The following is a 22216-nucleotide window of genomic DNA, read 5'->3' as shown; positions in this document are numbered from 1 at the left end:
GACAAACATTTGCTTCAACACGGAGCATGTTCAACTCTCAAGTGAGGATTGCCTGGACTGTACCGTATGACACACTGACAATGGCAGCTATGTTGTAAATTGTTCTTCAGCGTTCATGTACATCAAGTTCCTGAATGGTTCCGACATTTTCAGGGCTTGAGCTCATTAAAGGTCTTCCTGATCTCTTGTTATCCTCCAGTGAAGTTCTTCCGCTTTTGAAGAGCATGTGCCACCAAAACACCTCAAACGACTCATTGCCTCATCACCATAAACTAGCTGAATCATGTCAAATGTCTCTATGGCTGATTTGCCCAGTTTCACAGATAATTTCACATTTGTTCTTTGTTCTAACTTGCTGTCCATTAAGAAATACTGTAGCAGACGCAGTAATGCATATGGTCAGAATAGCACCAGTTGCAAAGCTCCCGATGTACACAGGACAATGTATTTTGGCAAACTGTTCTGAAAACTTGTCTCAAATCGTACATATTTGTACGAAGTGGTATCAAAATTCGGTTATAAGTGATATTGTACCTCTTCATTGTAAATAAAGTAATAACTTTTAAAGGAATAAACCTGTTGAATTACCAAAAAAAAAAAAAACCTTACGATTTTACAATATTGAAAATGAAGTGTGCTCGCTGAGGGCCTTTACTGCTGTGCTGAACTCTGAATGCTGTAGAGACCACTTGTTAAGCTAAAATTTGAGTTGTGGTAGAAGGAGTAATTTAGAAACACAACTCAACACAATAAACTTAAATCAGTGGTCATTTTCTAGCTTTCTGTGACTATTGTCAGTGAGTCATACTGTATAAATTAGCTTAATTTAATTTTAAGAGTTTAAATAAAAAAATAATCAAGTTACAAGAACTATGTTAAATATTTGTGACTCCCTCTTATCTGAAACTGTCGAAGTATTTGCTCTTTGACCTAAACAATATATTACACAACAGTGCTGTTGAATTCCTGAATCAAATTGATTAATTTTCTATAACAGCAGTTCAAACATTTAGACTGCAAGGTTACATAAACGTATCTGTACTTATATCTTATTGTTTCTATAGCAACAGCACATTTATAGAGATTTTTATTCCAAGCCTAATAATAAACAGATTAAAAAAGATTGTTATTTAGCTAAGTATTTTTCTGTAAGGAGATATTTATTTAACATATGGGAAAGTGGGTGCCAAAGTTTTCTAGACAGCAAGTTTCTATAATGGCAGTGCGGTTCAGGTGGTTGAAGTTGCTGATCACAGTGACAGGGGTTTGAGCCATGTCACTGCTTGGTTGCCACTTTTTGACCCTTGGGAAACTCCCTTAACCTGATGCCTATATAAACATCACAAGGGGATGCAGGACCCACTGTCATAAAACTGGAGTTTTAAAAGTCAAAATGGCTTCTGCTGTATAAACAATCCCAGTATTAGATAAATATGTCCGATAAGACCTATAAACAAAATGCAGAAGTAGTGGCTTAGCCTTTAAATGGGTAAGCATTTAAATTTAAACGTAGTGCACTTTTTAAAAACATCCCTTGCTTCATGTACTGTAACTAGCGCTACCTTTAGAGTCAGCATCATGTTCTTGCCAATAACTAAGTAATTTAACATCTCTGGCAAAGGCGGATTGCAAGTTGTGTAAGTGACTGTAGAATATAAATATAAAATATACAAATAATATAAAATATAACTGTAGTTATATTAATTTACATTTACATTTAGGCATTTGGCAGATGCTCTTAACCAGAGCGACTTACAAAAATGCCTCGAAGTTTCTCTTATTGGACAGATCCTTTCACTGGATCACATCACTCACTCACCTGGACACTAGGAAAGGGAATTATGTTACAATGCTCTTCATCGACTACAGCTCTGCATTTAATACCATAATTCCCTCCACACTCACCACCAAGCTGGAGCACCTGGGACTCAGCTCATCTATATGCCAGTGGATCTCCAACTTCCTAACTGGCAGACCACGGGCAGTAAGGATGGGCGGTCATGTCTCAGCCTCCCTCACTCTAAGCACTGGAGCCCCCCAGGGCTGTGTTCTGAGCCCCCTGCTGTACTCTTTGTACACATTTGACTGCGTGGCCACTACCAACTCCACCGCCGTCATCAAGTTTGCTGACGACACTGTCGTGGTGGGCCTGATCACCAACAACGATGAGTCGGCCTACCTAGAGGAGTTTGGAAATCTGGAGAAATGGTGCCAGAGGAACAATCTCCTCCTGAACGTCAGCAAGACAAAGGAGCTGATTGTGGACTTTTGTACAAAGCAGGAGAGGAACTACCAGACCCCCGTCATCAACAGCAGCCCAGTGGAGAAAGTGGACAGCTTTCGATACCTCGGTGTTCACATCACGCAGGACCTGGCATGGTCCTGTCACATCAACACCGTGGTGAAAAAGGCCCGGCAGCGTCTCTACCACCTCAGACGCTTGAGAGACTTTAGACTGCCCTCCAAGGTGCTCAGGAATTTCTACTCCTGCACCATAGAGAGCGTCCTGACGGGAAACATCACAACTTGGTTCGGGAACAGCACCATGCAGGACAGACGAGCTCTACAGAGGGTGGTGCGATCAGCTGAACGAATCATCCGCACCGAGCTCTCTGACCTGCACTCGATCTACAGCAAATGGTGCTAGACTAAGGCCAAGAAGATGGTGAAGGACCTCAGCCATCCCAACAATGGACTGTCCCAACACTGACTTGTGGTGTCTGAGGCTTTTTTCCGAGCTCCGCCAGACTGACCAATTTTTCTACTTTTTCGTCCCCTTACGAAGAGTAAACATATAACAGATAAGTATTTCATACTACCTTATAATATATTCACTCGAAACGCGTGTTATATCGTTTTCGTATAAGTCTATTTCGCATAAGTTTTAATTGTTTTGCAGCACACCGCTTTTAGCCGGCTTTTCATTAGCATCGCTAGCCCGTTAGCCCGGCTATCACAAGTTTGTTTACGCTCTTTCGCACCGGTTATTTCTATTTTTAGACACCATGTCGGTTGTGTCTCTGCCTCTGTGTGCAGGTGAGGAGACATTGGAGCTGCACTCGGTGGACTTGGAGATGGAGGCCGTGGAGAAGCTGATCCGCGACCTACAGGTGAAGCTGGCCCGGCTACAGCAGCGGAAAGCCACGCTGGAATCATCGCGGACCGACGCTCACCTGTCCCAGGTATATTCTCGGCATGAGAATTCTCCGACAACCTCTACTCCGCGTGCTTCTCTGCCCAGGTCCAACGCACCGAGGACGCAGCCCGCCCAGGTTTCCTTCACCCCGGCGCCGGGATACCACGAGGCCTGGATACTGCAGCAGCGGAAGACGCGCGCCAAGCCCCGGGCGAGGACCTCTCCTCCTCCGCCACCACCCGTCTTCGAGATCTCAACCCGAAACCGCTTCGCTCCTCTCCGTGAGACGGCACACGACGCGCTGATCATCGGAGACTCCATTGTCCAGCACGTGCGTGCTACCACAGCTAAAGGTAAGGCGTACACGCGCTGTTTACCTGGTGCACGTGTTCTTGATGTTGCTGCACAGGTGACTGCGGCCCTGAGGAAAAACATTCGGCAGACGGAGATCCTAAAGAAGGATTTCAGGAGCGTGGTCGAGAAGGTCCGCAGCACATCACCCACGACAAAGATCGTCGTATCTGGACCACTTCCGACATTTCAGAGAGGAATCGAGAGGTTCAGTAGATTATTTGCCTTCAATGAATGGTTACAATCTTGGTGTCAACAACAGAGATTACCCTTTGTTGATAACTGGAATGTTTTCTGGGAGCGTCCTAGGCTCTACCGCACAGATGGCCTGCACCCTAGCAGAGCTGGAGCAGCGGTCCTCTCTGACAACATCTCCAGGACATTACGAACCATCTGACTTGCGGTAAGTCATACCTCAGATTCTTTAGATATCAGCCACAATACAACTCACCATACTAATAGACGCACACACATAGCTTGTCCTATAGAAACTGTGTCTGTTCCCCGAATAGTGAGAAAAAAGAATAAATTCGTTAAATCCAGCCGAAACAATCTGGTAACCATTAAACCAGAAAAAGGCCAAATAAGTAATCAAAGTCTACCTCTAAAGTTTGGACTTCTCAACATTAGATCCCTTACGCCTAAAGCACTTATTGTTAATGAAATGGTATCAGATTATTGCCTTGACGTACTCTGCCTCACTGAAACCTGGCTTAAACCAATATATAATATATATTGGTCTAAATGAGTCTACTCCGTCAGGATATTTTTATAAGCACGAGCCCCGTCTAATTGGTCGCGGTGGTGGTGTCGCCACTATCTACAAAGATGTACTCACTGTTACTCAGAAAATAAGGCCCAGGTTTAACTCATTTGAAGTGCTCGTCATTAATGTTGCACTTAATGAAATACATAATAAACCCGCGCTATATTTTACTCTGGCCACCGTGTACAGACCCCCAGGGCCATATGCCGATTTTCTTAAAGAATTTGGACATCTGCTATCAGACCTAATTGTTAACTCTGACAAAGTGTTGATAGTAGGTGACTTTAACATTCATGTAGATGATGCTAACGACACTTTAGCCCTCGCATTTATGGACTAAATTCCTTTGGGGTTAAACAAAATATAAATAGATCAACTCACCGCTGTAATCATACACTAGATTTAATTATATCTCATGGTATAGATGTCACTAATATAGAGATTTTACCTCAAAGTGATGATATCACAGATCATCACCTCCTGATATATACTCTACCCGTAGAACAGATTAGCTGTGTCTCTCCACGTTATCGATTTGTTAGAAATATGAATCCGACTACTAAAGACAGATTCACAAGTAATCTACCGGATCTGTCCCAAATTCTTATTAGACCCCTAAATGCAGACGATCTAGACGAAGTGACCAGCAGCATGGGTACTATTTTTACCAGTACATTAGACACTGTTGCTCCCATCAGATTAAAAAAAGTCAGAGATAAAACACTTGCTCCTTGGTACAATAGTCATACTCGCGCCCTAAAGAGAGCAACCCGTAACCTTGAGCGAAAATGGAGAAAAACTAAATTAGAAGTTTTTCGAATTGCGTTTAAAGACAGTATGTGCAGCTATAGACGGGCTCTAAAAACCGCTAGGACCGAGCATCTTAGCCAACTGATAGCAAGAAACCAAAACAATCCCAAGTTCTTATTTAGTACAGTAGCCTGCCTAACAAAACCTAAGATGCCTGCAGAGAGTACTCCACAACATTTTAGTAGTGAAGATTTTATGGACTTCTTTAATGAAAAAATCGATAGCATAAGGAAGAAAATAACAGAGGTTCAACCTCTAATAGCATCTCATGATCTAGTTCAGCCTAGAGCTTCACATTTAGATTTTCAGTGCTTTACAGGTATAAGACAGGAAGAGCTGTATAAACTTATCACCTCAGCTAAATCAACAACGTGCCTGTTAGACCCAATACCAACCAGATTTTTAAAAGAAGTGATGCTTACAGTTGGAGAGCCACTTCTAAACATTATTAATTCTTCATTATATCTAGGTCACGTCCCTAAACCTTTGAAGCTGGCAGTTATTAAGCCGCTTCTTAAAAAATCTAATTTGGACGCGAATGAAATAACAAATTATAGACCGATTTCAAACCTTCCGTTCATATCAAAAATATTAGAAAAAGTAGTATCAGCTCAAATATGCACATTCTTGCAGGAAAACAACATCCTAGAAGAATTTCAGTCAGGTTTCAGGCCCCATCATAGTACAGAAACTGCACTAGTTAAGATTGCAAACGACTTGTTTTTAGCTTCAGACCAAGGCTGCATCTCAATACTAGTCTTACTTGATCTAAGTGCTGCATTCGACACCATAGATCATAATATTCTCATAGACCGCCTACAAAATCATATAGGTATTCAGGGGCAGGCATTAAAATGGTTTAGATCATACCTGTCTGATCGATACCATTTTGTAGATCTAAATGGAGTACCGTCTGATGTAATGCCAGTGAAATATGGGGTCCCACAAGGGTCAGTTTTAGGACCTCTCCTGTTCTCAATTTACATGCTTCCCCTGGGAAACATCATTAGAAGGCATGGGATTAGTTTCCATTGTTATGCTGATGATACCCAATTATACATCTCAACAAAACCAGATGAAATACCCAAGCTGTCTAGATTAACAGAGTGTGTCCAGGACATAAAAGATTGGATGACCAATAACTTTCTTTTACTAAATTCAGATAAGACAGAGATATTGCTCATCGGCCCAAAAACCAGCACACAACAGCTTTCACAATTCAGCCTGCGTTTAGAAGGATGTACTGTTACTACTAGCTCAACAGAAAAAGACCTGGGCGTGATATTAGACAGTAACTTGTCTTTTGAAAATCATATTTCCAATATCACAAAAACAGCCTTTTTCCATCTTAGAAATATTGCCAAACTTAGGAGTATCCTATCCGTATCTGATGCAGAAAAACTAGTTCATGCATTCATGACCTCCAGACTGGACTATTGTAATGCATTACTAGGTGGTTGTCCTGCATCCTCAATAAACAAGCTACAGTTAGTCCAAAATGCAGCCGCCAGGGTTCTCACTAGATCCAGAAAATATGATCATATAACACCTATATTATCATCCCTGCACTGGCTACCTGTTCAATTTAGAATTAATTACAAAATAGTACTACTTACATACAAGGCTTTAAATGGTTTAGCTCCCTCATACCTAACCAGTCTTTTGATACGCTATAATCCACCACGTCCCTTAAGATCACAAAACTCCGGACTTCTGGTAATTCCCAGAATTTTAAAATCTACAAAAGGGGGCAGGGCATTTTCATATTTGGCTCCAAAGCTTTGGAATAGCCTTCCAGACACTGTTCGGGGAGCAGACACGGTTTCCCAATTCAAAAGTAGGCTCAAGACGCATCTCTTTAATCTGGCATACGCATAACTCATCCCATAACCTCATACTCCAGTACACCTATCCTGAATGGCAACTACGCTAATTCTCTCCATCTTTTCTGTATTTTTCTACCCATCCTGAAACATCTGGAGATTGTGCCAGCTTCAGTAGACAAAGGCCAACCCTGCAAGGTTTCTAAGGCATCTTGAGAAGGACCTGCTCCAGCTAGATTCTGCTTTATGATGGCTGGAGCTACACATCCTGCTCCTGTGCTTCCAGTGATCTGACCCCATCTGCCCTCTGCACCTACTGCTGAACTGAATCTACACAACTTCTGATATATTGAACTTTCACCTGCACAACACACTTGATGTTATTTCTATCTGTTATCACCCAGATGAGGATGGGTTCCCTGTTGAGTCTGGTTCCTCTCAAGGTTTCTTCCTATTGCCATCTCGGGGAGTTTTTCCTTGCCACTGTCGCCGTCACCCTTGGCTTGCTCATCAGAGACATTTCATTCATCATTCATTCATTTCATTATTATCTAGACACATTTGTCTCACACATACACCCTTCCAAATATTTTCTTTTCTTTTCTTTTCTAAAAAAAAAAAAATCTTTAATTTTTTTTTGTGAAGCTGCTTTGGGACAATGACCATTGTTAAAAGCGCTATATAAATAAAATTGAATTGAATTGAATTGAATTCTCTCTGTTGTGGTCTGGGAAGCAATTCCGCTTCCTAAAGACCAATACAGAGAGATTGAGGAGGAGCTTCCTCCTGCAGGCCATAAGGTCTCTCAACCACACCACAATACAGGACTAATATCATCTCTTTTACTTCCAACACTGACTGGGCATTTATGGACACATTCATGCACACTTTTTGCACTATATACTTATACTTTCATTATGGACCACTGCACAAATCACTTTAACAATAAAACACTTTAAGAAGCCACTTTATGCATATTTGCACACCTCAGCCATTTTTACATTTCTTATATAGACAAATTCCTACTTTTATATTTCTATATTATATATATTTTGTTCTTATTTGTACAGTATATTTTTATTTTAATTTCCTTAGCACAGTATATTTTACTAGTTAATTTCATTTTTCTGCAATATTTCTTTTACTGCAATATATCTTTATTTTTACGTGTACAGTATATTTTACCAGTTAACTTTATTTTCTACCGTATTACCTTTATTCATATTTATTTCTTATGTTTAAGCTTTTATTTTAAGGTCACTGGTAGTCGAAAAAGCATTTCACTGCATATCGTACTGTGTATGACTGTTTACGTGACAAATAAAATTTGAATTTGATTACTAGATATGGCATTCTATTTGTCTCCTAGTAAGTGCTTAAGCAGTGAATCTTACCATACCATAATCTTAATCTTAACTTAATCTTAACTGATTGATATATGCCACAATGTTGTTAGGAACCAATCTACCATTTGTCGTAAATGTGCTCAGTAATTCCCAGGCTTCCCTCACAGACATTCTTGTAGAGAATAGAATTTAGAATAGAAATAAAAAATTTTGGTGTCCAGAAGGCCAAAAGGCCATACACCAACTATACACCATAAATAACATACACCAACAAGTGTTGAGATAAGGAAGCCTCATGACTGAGGAAGAAAAGGCTATTTTGGATTACAATATTGGGTAATTGGGTAAATTCCAGCACCCATTTTTGCATGTTAGCATTTTTAGGAAAACCGTTGTTAAAGACACATCTCCAGCTTTAGGATATCAGCTGCTATGCTGATAGATCCATATTGTGTACAAGTGCTTAATGTAAATAAGACAAAAAAAGAACAGCTCTTGAGTGATTAATTTTATTAAAAGTTATTGAGAATCTTTTTTTGAAATCTATATTTTTACAACTTTAAAACATATATTGGTTGTTAGCCGTTATATACAAGGATAACTGAATCTTCATGTTCACAACAAATACCAGATAGGGGAAAGTGTCATTGTCATTGACTTTGTGCATGGTTTTTAGTGCTAGATAGATTGTTTTAACATTTCACATACAACAGTCTCTCATTTTCGCATACAACACAAAATAGTGCAAAAGAATTCCCAATGAGCAGTAGTTATGCAGACAGATGAGCCTTATTGATTACAGAGGTCAAAGAGAATGGCCAAAGCCACTTTTGTGCTATATGGCGTGCATATGACAGCATGTAACTGTTACTTGTAATCAGTTTTTATTACAGGTATGTGATGCTATAGGAAGTGAAAAAAAAAACCCACTATTTTTTCCATGGTGAGCAAGAATGGATCATAAAAAACACAGTCAGAAGTTTAAATACATTGAACAAAAATGTCATGGCAATATTGTACTTGCAATTAATTTTTAAATGGGGGTCTCAAAATTTTTAAATGACAAGTTTTTAGTTATTTTATTGCATTTTCTCAAATCAATAGAGGATCAATATCATACATACAGCACACCTAATAATAGCCATCATCGAGCATCTGCCAGAATTCTCAGTGTTTTTGACCACATTTCTTGGCACAATTGTTAGGGTGCAATTAAATTTTTTCGATTTCCTGGCACATATCTAAATTTTAACACGGCCCACAAAATTTTTACACAGTTGAAGCTCCAAAGTTTCAAAGTTAGCCTGCTTTAATCATTCCACAACAAGCATTGACAGGTTTGAGATCAACGTTCTGCTGAAATGCTGCTCATTTGAAGTTATGCTGAAGAGTTCTGAGGTAGTTCACTTCCTTCAGTATACAATAAAGATTGTGCAGTGAATCAGTTTCACTTGAAGCAAAAGGCAAAGTGGCTACACCTTCAATAAGTGGATACACCTGCTATTAACTTGTGCTCAAGTTCAGGTGTTTGACCTGATTAGAAATGGCTCCTAGAGGCATTTAACTACAACCCTCTTTCTCTTATCTGCACTGAGCTCTTTGGACAATCCCATTCTACTGTGGGTCGGTCACTCCAATAAGTGCTGTTAAACAAAGCTTTTCTTATGTTGGCACAGAGAAACTGGCTCTATTCAATTGTTATCAGTCACCGAATGTTGAAAAGCATTGGGCTTGGGAAATTGAGAGATGTTTTGCACCACTAAATAAAATATATGTATAATTTTGAAAGATGTATGTTGTAAAATTATTCTGCACTAGCAAAAGACTAGTTTAAAGACATTGTAAACCCATGTTGTTAATGAGTGTATGTAAATCTCCAACCACAACTAGACATTGAACCTAGGAGCAGCAACAGCAGAAGACCACATCAGGCCAACTGAAGAAGAACTTGAAGCTACAATGGGCACAAACTCCCTAAAACTTTGGTAGCTGAGCCTTCTTGAAATCTCGGGTTTGATATGAACATGAAACTCTTGCGTGATTTTTATATACTTTACATATTTTATTTCTATCACATACCTCAGTTAAGGTATAAATACACAAAAGAAGTTTAAGTGTGCATTAAGTTCTGCATAAACATTTCAACAAATAACACTGTATTATATTAAATTTAAGATGATTCATGATGTAATACAACTTTACAATTGTATATACAGTACATAACATATAACATAAAAAAGCAGAGTAGGGGAATGGATTGTAGTGCAGGGACTTTGGGACAGTGCCATACAGTATTACGTGCATATGACAGCATGTAACTGTTACTTGTAATCAGTTTTTATACCCAATTTTTGATAGTTTTAACACTAAAAAGAGTAACACCAATGACGGATCTAAAAGCCTGGCATAAACTACAAAATATATTATGACATTTCTAAACAAATAAAGAGGGACATCTGACATACCTTTTGCATTTGTCCAGTGCTCTTTATCTAGTTACCTTAGATGCAGAAACAATTTTAAATCGTCAAATGTAATTTAAACAAAAACTCTTTTTGTATAACAGTAAGGGGTGACTCATATTTATTTCATATTATAAATTATACTCAAATATAAAAAAAAAATAATTTTAGTATTTCACTTACACTATGTGGACAAAAGTATTTTGCCAAACCTGCAATGACATTGTATCCAAATGCATATACATAGTTATCCACAAAATTTTGGAGTGTTCCTGTGGAAATTCGTGCCCATTAATTCTATACAGCATTTATGAGGTCAGGCACTGATGTTGGACAAGAAGGCCTGGATCACAATCTCCATTTTAGTTAATCCCAAGGGTGCTTGATGGGGTTGAGGTCAGCACTCTGTCAAGTTGTTCCACACCAAACCCATGTCTTTATAGTCATGCTTTTTGGACTGGGGTACAGTCATGTCAAAATTAAAAAGGGCCTTCCCTAAAATGTTGCAGCAAAGTTGGAAATATAGCATTGTTAAAGATGTCTATGTATGCTAAAGCAGTAAGATTTCCTTCACCGGAGATAAGGGGCCTGATGAAAACACCCGAATTCAATAATTACTCAGTTTGGCCAAATATATTTGTCCATATGGTGTATTTTCATAAGATATTTATGATATTGTAAAACAGATTTATTTAATCTAAAAATATCTTTAAATGAAAAGTAAAGTATATAGTTCCGCTTCCATAGTGTATGATCATAGTGACAAGACATTTCCTTCAACTTGGCCTTTTAAACAAATACTACAATTAAATATTGAACATCAAAGTTTTTGATTTAAGTATACATACTATATTTTCTGGCCAAATGCTTTTGTACATATGGTGTATTTTTTATGTTATTGATGTTATTGTAAAAAATAATCCTTAGATAAAATACATTTGTACAGTATATGGTCCTGCTTCATTTGATGATCATAATGACAAGATATTTCCTTGAACTTGGGCTGGAAAAATTGCTACAATTATATATTGAACATCAACTTAAGAAAATGTATTTCATGATTGAAAGTATCACTCACTTACTCACTCATCCTCCATACGGCTTTGTCCTGTATTCAGGGTCGCGGGGGGCCTGGAGCCTATAGTAGGAGGCTTAGGGCACGAGGCGGGGTACACCATGGACAGGGTGCCACTCCATCGCAGGGCACACACACTCACTCACACACTCATTTACACACTATGGGCAATTTGGGAACGCCAATTAGTCTAATCTGCAGGTCTTTGGACTGTGGGAGGAAACCAGAGTACCCGGAGGAAACCCACCAAGCACGGGTAGAACATGCAAACTCTATGCACACAGAGACGGGAATTGAGCCTGAACGGGAATCGAACCCGGACCCTGGAGGTGCAAGGCGACAGTGCTATGATCGAAAGTATACATACTATATTTTATATTGATGTTATTGTGAATTTCATGAAAAAATATCTTTAGATAAAAAGTACAGTATATGGTCCCACTTCCATAGTGTATGATTATAGTGACAAGACATTTCCTGGAACTTGGCCTTTTAAAAAAATGCTACAACTAAATATTGAACATCAAAGTAAGAAAAATGTATTTTATGTTTGAAAGTATGCATACTATATATATATTTTTTAGAACATATACAAGTAAACAGTCAGTTATTCTAATTTAAACGATTTTGGCACCAGCAAATCTAAATGACGGCACTTTCCACCATGTTTGTAGAATGACCCTTTTAAGTTCGAATACAGTACTTTGATCTTTTCCCCTTTGATGCCTGTAGGCGGCCTGTTTTGTCGCTGTAGTATTCGGGGGACGTCCACTGAGTTAATATGACTGTTATAAACTGTTGATAGAATCGTGAAGAGGAAGCACATGTCAGGGCTTGGCTTATTTTGCACGGGTGCGTACAAATATACAAACTGCATGTGCAACACAGAAACACACACACACACACACACACACACTACAAAAAAAAAAAAAAAAACGGACACTTGTTTTGTAGGGAAGTGGCACAAGCCGGTAATCGGTGTTGATCAGCTTGTGTGAACTCGCGCTGTGTGTGTGTGTGTATGTGTGTGTGTGTATGAGAGTGAGAGAGACAGAGGGAGAGGTGAGTGTCATGGCCGCCGCCCGGCTTACAATATGAGGACGCGGGAGACCACGTAAGTCCGCCTGAGGCTGAAGTTTATCCTGCTTGACTTTGTGTATTTGAACAAAACGACCAACTGACTCATATATCTATGAAGTTGTACTTGAAGTGGAAATTGACTCGAATAAGTTTGTGTGTGTTCGCGCGAGTGAGTGAGTGTGTGTGTGTGTGTGAGGGAGGGAGGGAAGCAGAGTAACACAGACTCTCAGTAGCTAAACTCCGAGCCGCCTGCGTGTCTGCTAATTTCCACCCAGGACCTCAAATAACAGGTATTAACCTCATGTGGAGTTTAAAGTCAAACCTAATTTGGTAAAAGTTTCTGTTTTTACAGCCTTAACGACAACATTCTCTGTCTCTCAGGTGGAAACTGAGCTCTGTTGTTGGTAACAACTCTAGCTGTAGGAACTAACTTTCAGTGATAAACACATGAGCTCGGTGTTTTTATGTTTTTTGATTTCTGCTGGATGATACATCGATATAAAGTGATAAGCAAACGTGTTTGCTTGTGTGTGTTGTTCAGTTCATTAACTAGCAGATATCTGAACACGGCGAGGCTTCACCACTTCATACAGGTGCACCTTTCATTTTCTGCTAACGTTACAGAGCTGCACTGTATCGAGCCAGATATAATCACATTAACTCCCACTTGTAACTTTCTTAAAGTCATAGTTAAACAGATTAACTTCATTTATAGAGGATCTGCTTTGTAATTAAGATGTTGTACCCCATTGGTTTTACTCTCTAAAGCAGAGGAGCTCAAAATGGGTTTATGATTAAAAAAAAAATCTCAACTCACTCTTATTATTATTATAATTATAATGATTATTATTATTAGGCAGCACAGTGGTGTAGTGGTTAGCACTTCCGGGGTCTGGGTTGGATGGGGTTTGGATGTTTTTCCCGTGCTTGGTGGGTTTCCTTCCACAGTCCAAAGACATGCAGATTAGACTAACTGTATTCTGTAAATAAGTTTGCATCTTTGTGTGTATGTATGTGTTCTGTGATGGATTGGTGTGTACCTCATCTCGTGCTCTCCTGGGATAGGTACCACGCCCCCTGTGACCCTGTATACAGGATGAAGTATAGCTTTTTAACAGGATTCTAAACAAGAGCGGTTTGGACCCGAAGTGTTCTTCCTGTAGAAATGTCAAGAATACAAAAACTTCAGTGGTTGTAAAGAGAAAATAGGCACAATAGGTTTTGTTAGCATTGTCGTCTTGCACCTCCAGGGTCCAGGTTTGATTCCCGCCTCGGGGTCTGTTCGCGTTGAGTTTGCATGTTCTGTCTCTTTCAGTGCTTGGTGGGTTTCCTTTGGGTACTTTGCTTTCCTCCCACAGTTCAAAGACATGCAGATTAGGCTAATTGGCCCGCCCAAATTGCCCCGTAGTGTGTGAATGCGTGTGTGAATGTTGACCGGTGGTCCCACCATAGTCGTAAAATGGGAATAAATACAATGGTCACCATTGGCCTCCATGGTTTACAGTTGGACTTCAGAGGTTCCTAGATGGATGGAATATTGTTGTACACATTTAAATAAAGTTCATAAAATACATAAAGGTTATACTATGATGATCTATAAAGCATCATGGTTTGGTGGTAGCTCAGTGGTTAAGGCATTGGCCTGCTGATCAAAAGGTCCCATCACCACCAGGTTGCCATTGTTGGGCCCTTTAGCAAGGCTCTTAACCCTCAACTGCTTTGATGTATAATGACATAAAATAAGTCACTTTGGATTAGGCCGTCTGCCAAATCCCGTAAATGTTAATATATTTCTGCGTTAAAGTGGTCAATGGCTGTAAAAAGGAGAGCATTAAAGTGTTTAGCGCAAATGTCGTCATGGTCTCTGTAGACCAAATCCTAGTTATTTTTGTCTAAAACTGTGGACTGCAACTGCTTCCCTTTCTTATTTTCTATACAATACTAGGTTAAAATTGGGATTTAGGACTTAGAGGTAGCCTACGACTTTCATAGGGGTCAGTAGTGTGGGAATACCTTTGTTCAGTTTGTGTCTGCATAAACCAGAGATCATAGTTTTATTATTATCTGCGGTGCATTGGTATGTGCTTAAAGACAGTCAGTGCCTTATGTTCACATCACAAACATTAAACATTACATTAAAAGAATAAATGCTATACATGAATGGATCAGATCAGAAAATGCATCAAATTTGATCTGGTACCGATCTAGCCTCAGGACCATTACATTACATACTTTTTTTCTTGTGATATTATAATGATAGTGTTTCATTTTATTACTTTTTTGCTTTTTTGTAATAAAGATGTTGTAGCTTCTGATTCAAATGCCTAGTTACTGCAAGCACAATAATGTTGATAAAGAAATGTCCAAAAATAAGCATCAGTACAGATTGTACAGATGCCATTCAGTGAGTAATAACATGGCGGTAATTGTGGTCAGGTTCTGTTAGATTTTTCAGGATTATACAACAAGGCACTATAAAACATAATGCATTTTTTTACCCATAAAGTGTTATTATAAATCTGTCGCTTTAAAATGCTGGTATTTATGTTTTATACCTTATTTATACTTCATTTTAAAAGTAGCGTCCCGACAGCATTAGTCCTATCATCAGGAGTCTGTGAGTTTGAATCCTGGCAATGCCACAGCCATCCACGGAAACTCCAGAGAGCAAAAATGGCTTCCTCGTCTCTGTCCGGCAAAGTGATCCTGGCCAGTTGTGGGTTGTGTGTGAACTTATTCATGCAGAAGGGGGTCGATATCGCTTCCTCTGAGTGTGTGATGCTGCATGAGCATGAGCAGCAGTTTGAAAATATGCCAAGGGTCGTTAACGTGTTTCAGAAGTCTGTACATTGAAGATTTTTGTTAAAAAATTATTTGAAGGACGTAAGATGAGTAATATAACATCAAGATGTTTTTTTGAAATTTTGTTCTGTTTGTCTGTTTGATTGTGTATGCATCATGTCAAAACTCCTGAATGAATTTTAATGGGGTTTTCACAAGTGTGTTTGGCCGAGCTTGAGGTAACATATAGGCTTTGCTTCATCACAATCGGCCCATGGGAAGAGAAGATATGCTAATTTGAAATTTAAATGGAAAACTGCCTTTATATAATAAAAAACAGAAATCGACCTTGAAAACAATCATTAGTTTATCTCAAAATTTAACAGATGGCGCTGTACATTTTAAAATACACCTTCATGAGTGTGCAATGGAAATCTACTTAATAAATGTGATCTCACACTTTCATTCCGCACACTTAACGGTAACACATAAAACATTTTAGTTCATTCCAAAATTCAACAGATGATGTATAAACGCGCTTATGAGTGTGCAATTAAAGTCCAAGCGAATAAAGTCTTGGGCACGTTTAGTAAATAAATACAAATTATCGGTCAGGTGTTCATAAATTATTATTACAGCAGCTCTGATAGTAGTTCTGATGGTAATTCTAATCTTAGTTTATATTAATATGCTTGTCCTAATACAGTTTCCGTAGTAACAACAGTCCCGTTCACAGGAACTTGTATGGCAAATAATTAAAATGTATTATTTCATTATAAACATTATAAACTGCTATAATGTAGGTGATAATAGGAACTAGTTTCTCAGATGCTTTAAGTTAATACATTTAACAATAATCAGGTAAAATATTGGCATAGTATTTTTTTTTGAGAATTAAATCTGTTTGTGTTGTTATTAGAAAATAATTTTAACACTTTCTGACATTAACTGCCCTTTTTTTTTTTTTTGTCTTTTAGATTTTTTTAACAAACCTGTGTTTTAATCATATATATATATACACACACACACACACACACATATATATATATATATATATATATATACAGATTTTTGTTTGGCTGTCAGCAGTTATTTAAATATAGATCAGAGCTTATTCTGATGTCATTTTTTTACACATACACTCACCTGGTTCTGCATGATTTATATATTGTGCTGCTGCTGATTGGCTGATTGGATACCTGAATAAATTAGCAGGTGTTCCTATTAAAGAGGATGGCGAGTGTATACAGTTCAGTTAAATGCAGTACAAGAATACTGAATAAATCAAGAACTGGCCTAAGGGAAAGTCCCTGTGAAGATTAAATTTAATGCTATGTATCAGATCATATAGTAAAATTTTAATTGGTTAAAGATAAATAAACTCCTGGTATCTGGTAGAACATTCAAGGGCAGAAAGACACTAAAAATTTAGTATATGAATGGTGGTAGGAGACAACAGGGTGTTAAAAAGCAGGAAAAATATCCCAATTTGCATATTTTGTCTAAGCCATTGTAATTATAATTGAGATTTTGTGAACATTACACCAGCAAGACTGACAGACGTGCGTCAGTGGCTTTAGGCTACGGATTGGAAGGTTGTGCATTTGAAACCCATGTCTTAATAGCTGCCAGGATCATCAAGCATAAAATTTTTTCAATTGCATTTGTATGTTTCAGGAGCCTGTAATATTAACATGGAAATGGAACAGACGAACCCAAACGGCTATAATGAGGATCAAGCAGGTGACAGTGACGGGGGGAACTGGCGCAGACGCCTGCGACTCAGGAAATCCTCAGCTCACGCTGTAAACAGTTCAGTTGAACAGCAGAAGTTCGATAAAGCTTTGACAAAGGAGTCATCACAAACTGAACAAAAGAATCACCAAGTAATTGACAGCGCTAACAGCAAGCTTACATTTACTTGCTCTGATTGCAAGGATGGCACAAGATTTAGTCCAGATGGTTTATTAAAACACTTTAAAAACTTCCATGGAGGAAAAGGACACCCACCGTGTTTTCCTTGCGACATGTGCAGTTTCGTTGCTTCTGACTTTACTACACTGCGGCAGCATTACCCGAAACACAAACACTCTAGGCTCACGTCTGAGCCGTGCAATGACAAAGGCTTTCAAATGCCATTCCAGCTCACAAAGCATTGTGAAACACACACCAATCAGTATCAATGTAAAGAATGTATGCTCACTACAAAGGAGCTAAACCAGTTTCATAAGTCTTGTACACACAACACTGCACCAACTATAGACAGTAGTGAAAAGTCAAGTGCTAAGCCCACGAATGGTGAACTGAATAGGAGTCTCTTGGCCGATGCTGCAGGTGAACACCAGAAAGTTACTCCAGTGAAGCATGAGACTACTGCCTGCCATCGAGGGTGGAGCAGAAGGAACTGGTGGAAAAACAGAGATCATGTGACAAAGCCAAACAAACCTCCTGCTACGGACATCAAATTCCCGATTCCACAATCAGACATTCCACAGTGGCCGTCTGCAAATTTTTTGCCTTTCTCAGCTGCGGGTTTGCTTGATGAAAATGGTGAATTACTACATCCAACAAGGACCTTAGAGGAGACTAAGCAGTTTCTGGAAAAGACAGTCAACTATGGAAAAACATGGCCAGTAACTCTAAAAGGTGAACCAGACCTCTCATGTCCGTCTTGTCCCGGAACCTTGGATTCTGAGCCAAAGATGAAGCGATGCGCCACACCACTTCCTGTACCGAACTCTGGTAATGAACTTTCTGGCCTCATGGAAAAGAACAATATCTCAGTTCCACCCGATTGCACTACAAGGGTTGTTGGTTTCAAGATCGTTGATGGAAAAAAGCATCTTGTTCTTAAAGTCATACCTTCAACCAAGCCAGAGGTTCCTTCAGACACAGGAGAAAAACCTGCAGGATTAAGCCAGGAAGGAAGAAATGATATACAATTGGACTCTCATATTGAGAGACCCAGTGATCAAATTTGCAGTGAATCAGGCACTATTACAATTGCAGATTCTAATATCAATGGATACGATTCTACCTCAAATTCAGGTCAGCCCAAAAAACAAGGACTTGGTAAAGAAGAAGACCAAGAAATAATAGGAAATGCACCTCAGGTTGATAACACTGAAAACGAATGTAGCAATGGCCAGTGTGTGTGCAGTGAAGGTCTTGATCCTCCTGCACAACTCACTCTCTCAGGAATAAAGGATATTAATGTAGAAAGTCAGACAAAGAATGAAAAAACGGCATCTCCCGAGGTAACGTTTGATGACACAGATGAGCTCAGTGGAGAAAATGTAGATGCGATAAGCGACATATGCTCTGTCAGAGAGGCAGATATCCAGCCAGTACAAGCAAATGTGCAGAAGATAAATGACTTACCAAAACACACAGACAATCAGGGAAGAGCAGCAAGAGATTATCAAGAAATTCATCCTGAGCCTTCTACAAGTCAAGATCATATTAGGTGTGTTGAACATCTGTCTTCCAGTACTTCATCTGATTTTGGAAGCATGAAAGAAGGTATGAACGCCCAGCTCTTAACGGTGATGTCTGAGAAAGATAGAAGCTCTAAAATATACAGCAAGAACATGGATAATATTGGAAAGTCAGGTGAAAAAGCAACTATAATACAGTTCCCCTTGGATTACTGGAATGAACAGAGAACAGAAAAAGTTTTAAACACAGATCAAAATGGAGCAGCCTTGCTAGAATCGAATATTATTGATCCAACTGTAGCACCTCCTCACGGAAATACTATTGAGGCTCTCTTTATTTCCCCAAGTGAAAATGGAAACCTGTTTTTCCAGGAGAGTGGAGATGAGCACACAAACAGGATAGACCCTAGGCATGCTCATGTCCCCCTAGATCAGAACTGTACAATGGAAACTGTAGATGATCCTTCCTTATCATTATCACTTGAAGACGCTTGTCATAATCGAGACCTGTATCAGACACTTGAAGAGCTTCCTGTTACTACAGTTAACCATTTGCTTGATGATTCTGAAGTTACATACAGAGGTAAGGAGAGATTTCTTTTGACTAACTTCAGTTTATCAAAAGAGTGTAAATAAAATGAGTGAGAAAATGTTGTCAGTGAAAATTTTTCTCTTTCAGATCGAATGTATTTTAGAAAATCATGCGTGAAATAAGCATCTGGTCCAATGAGCTGCATTCAGATGAATTATTTACATACTGTGTCTTGAAAAAGTATTCATCCCTCTTAAATTGTTCCACGTTACAACCATAAATGTAAATGTATTTTATCGGGATTTTGGTCTCATTTGATAGACCAACACAAAGTGGCACATAATTGTGAAGTGGGAGGAAAATGATAAATGAAAATACCTGAAAAGTGTGCCGTGCATTTGTATTTCGCCCCCACCTAAGTCAATACTTTGTGGTGTATGTCTGTACCAACTTTACACACCTAGAGAGTGAAATTTTTGCCTGTTTTTCTTTGCAAAATAGTTCAAGCCCAGTCAGATCAGGAGATCTTCTGTGAACAGCAATTTCAGTCTTGCCACAGATTCTCAATCGGAATTGCTGTTAGAGTCCGCAAAAGGCTCAAGTCTTTTGCAGACTCTAACACGTTTTCTCCCAAGATTGCTCATCTTTTAATATTTGTCTCCATTCATCTACCTATCAACTTTGACCAACTTTCCTGTCCCTGTAGAAGAAAAGCATCTTGACAACATGATGCTGCCACCACCATGTTTCACAGTAGAGGTAGTGTGTTCAGGGTGATGTGTGAATAAATGTGATTTATTTCAGTAATGCAACTTAAAGTGGTTATTGTTTAAGTGAGATAGATCATATGTGCTGAAAGCAAGTTATGAAGCACATAAAGAGCGAATGTGAAGAACCAATAAGTGGGCCTTATGAATATGAAAAGACTGCCATAGCCCACCAAAGATATAAAAAAGAGAACTGAACAAATGAGCTGTTTTTTATTTTTATTTTTTAGATTTATGACAGTCTTAAAGGGAAACATTTATTTCATCAGATTTAACCAGCAGTATCTGTTACATGTTGGTTATGTTTTTTTTTATGTCCAAATGCTTTTCTGATGTACAGTACTGTATTAGCAGTTGGTTTATTGTGTGCTCTTTAATGTCACTTTTCTAAACAAGTCATTCTCACTATCTCTACAGGTATGACCACTCGGTCTGAACCAAGGAGCCAGCAAGCGGGCATTCACTCACCCAAAACCATAAACGTAGCAGTGAGTAATAGAATTGCCTCTCCTCAACTACCACTTTTAAATGAACCTACTCTCAGCAGGAAGAGACAGCGAGAATCAAAAAAATACACAAAAGACTCACATGGGCGAATTTTAAAATCGAAAAGACGGCGTGTTGGAAATTCCCAAGAAAAGGAGTCATTAGGATCTGTCCGCTACTGGGAACCGCATGATCCAGAAATAGAAAGGACTCTTCGACTCTTTCCCATTTGCTCCTCACAGCCAGTAAAAGTCCCACGTTTGAACCAGCCTGTTGTAGTCCTCAATCACCCAGACACGGATATTCCCGAAGTGGCAAACATTATGAGATCAGTTCACAGACACAAAGGAGCCGTGCAAAGGGTCGTTCTTTCTCAGGGAACTCTAAAAGCCCTTTCCGAGTTTAGCTGTAACACATTCCGTAAGAGATGTGCAGACAACCTGAAAATGTCTCATTGTAGAAGAGTGTGGCCTCAAGGGACGGTTAAAGAAAGGTTCATCCTCAATCTGAAGCTGAAGAGATTGTGTGGCAGTAAGTTTAGGGTAGCAAATGTAAACTCTAACACGACCGAGCTTCACTCAAGCTTCAGGTGCTGGTTTTGTGGTCGCCGCTTTAGGAACCAGGAGGTGTGGGTAGGTCATGGTCAGAGGCATATTATGGAGGCTACACGAGACTGGAACAAATTATTCACCAGTGAATGGCAGGGTAATGACACAGACCAGCAATCCGTCTTCTGAGCTTTTGTGATTTATAAGAATTGTTCGTGCAGACCATTAGTTTCATGCATTGAATGTTCTGCATGATTTTGATTGGGCTGGAACAAGTTTTCTATATGCACAGCTCAGGAAATGTGTATTTCTGAAGCTTTATCAGCATGCCACTTTTATTAGTAGTAATATTAGTTTGATAAACCATCTCAGGGACGGTAAGCCAACGGAACTGGAATTATTTATTTGTTCTTTTTACCCTAGTGTCAGTGTATGTTATTATAAAAGCAATATGCATTATTTATATAAGGATTTGAAAAGCATTTCTTTATAATGAAGACTGACCAAAATGAAACAGCATTGCTGTACAATTTATTTAAATGATCTGGAAACAGCACTATCTGTTGTATGACTTTATTTATAGCTTTTTGATTTTTTTTTGTTGCATTTTCTTGATAAATATATTAATGAATTATTTACCAAAAAAATCTATCATTTGTTTTTACATTAAATAATATCCAATAATTAATCTCTGAATTCAAGTGGGTAGGCTTATGCTCAGGCTGAAGGCTTTGCAAGGACACAATTATTTATACATTTGGACGAACCCGAATGCAGTTAAGGTATTTACTTTTTGTTGTGTAACCAGATGTACAT

The 22216-nt window shown here is 38.9% G+C and overlaps 1 protein-coding gene across 2 annotated transcripts; it reads left to right on the top strand.

The window, feature by feature from the left end:
• The first annotated feature begins 12783 nt into the window (after positions 1–12783).
• Positions 12784–21981, top strand: LOC128528543 (uncharacterized). Of its 2 annotated transcripts, none has more exons than XM_053501421.1 (3): positions 12784–13139; positions 17308–19650; positions 20784–21981. In XM_053501421.1, exons 2-3 carry the CDS (start codon positions 17325–17327, stop codon positions 21587–21589), a joined length of 3132 nt encoding a protein of 1043 aa, XP_053357396.1. In that variant the 5' UTR covers positions 12784–13139; positions 17308–17324; the 3' UTR covers positions 21590–21981. The 2 variants fall into 2 exon arrangements, with proteins under 2 accessions (XP_053357396.1, XP_053357397.1); XM_053501422.1 differs by having other exon boundaries at positions 12808–12883.
• The last annotated feature ends 235 nt before the right edge of the window (positions 21982–22216 follow it).

This window comes from Clarias gariepinus, chromosome 8 (genome assembly GCF_024256425.1).
Source record: "Clarias gariepinus isolate MV-2021 ecotype Netherlands chromosome 8, CGAR_prim_01v2, whole genome shotgun sequence".
Taxonomy (NCBI): domain Eukaryota; kingdom Metazoa; phylum Chordata; class Actinopteri; order Siluriformes; family Clariidae; genus Clarias; species Clarias gariepinus.
Note: the sequence above shows the minus strand (reverse complement) of the source record. Positions and strands in the feature narration are given on the sequence as shown.

Coding starts and splice junctions, on each gene's coding strand:
- LOC128528543 (XM_053501421.1), top strand. CDS start 17,325: ATGGAAATGGAACAGACGAACCCAAACGGCTATAATGAGGATCAAGCA. Junction 19,651..20,783: donor TTCTGAAGTTACATACAGAG/GTAAGGAGAGAT, acceptor CTATCTCTACAG/GTATGACCACTCGGTCTGAA.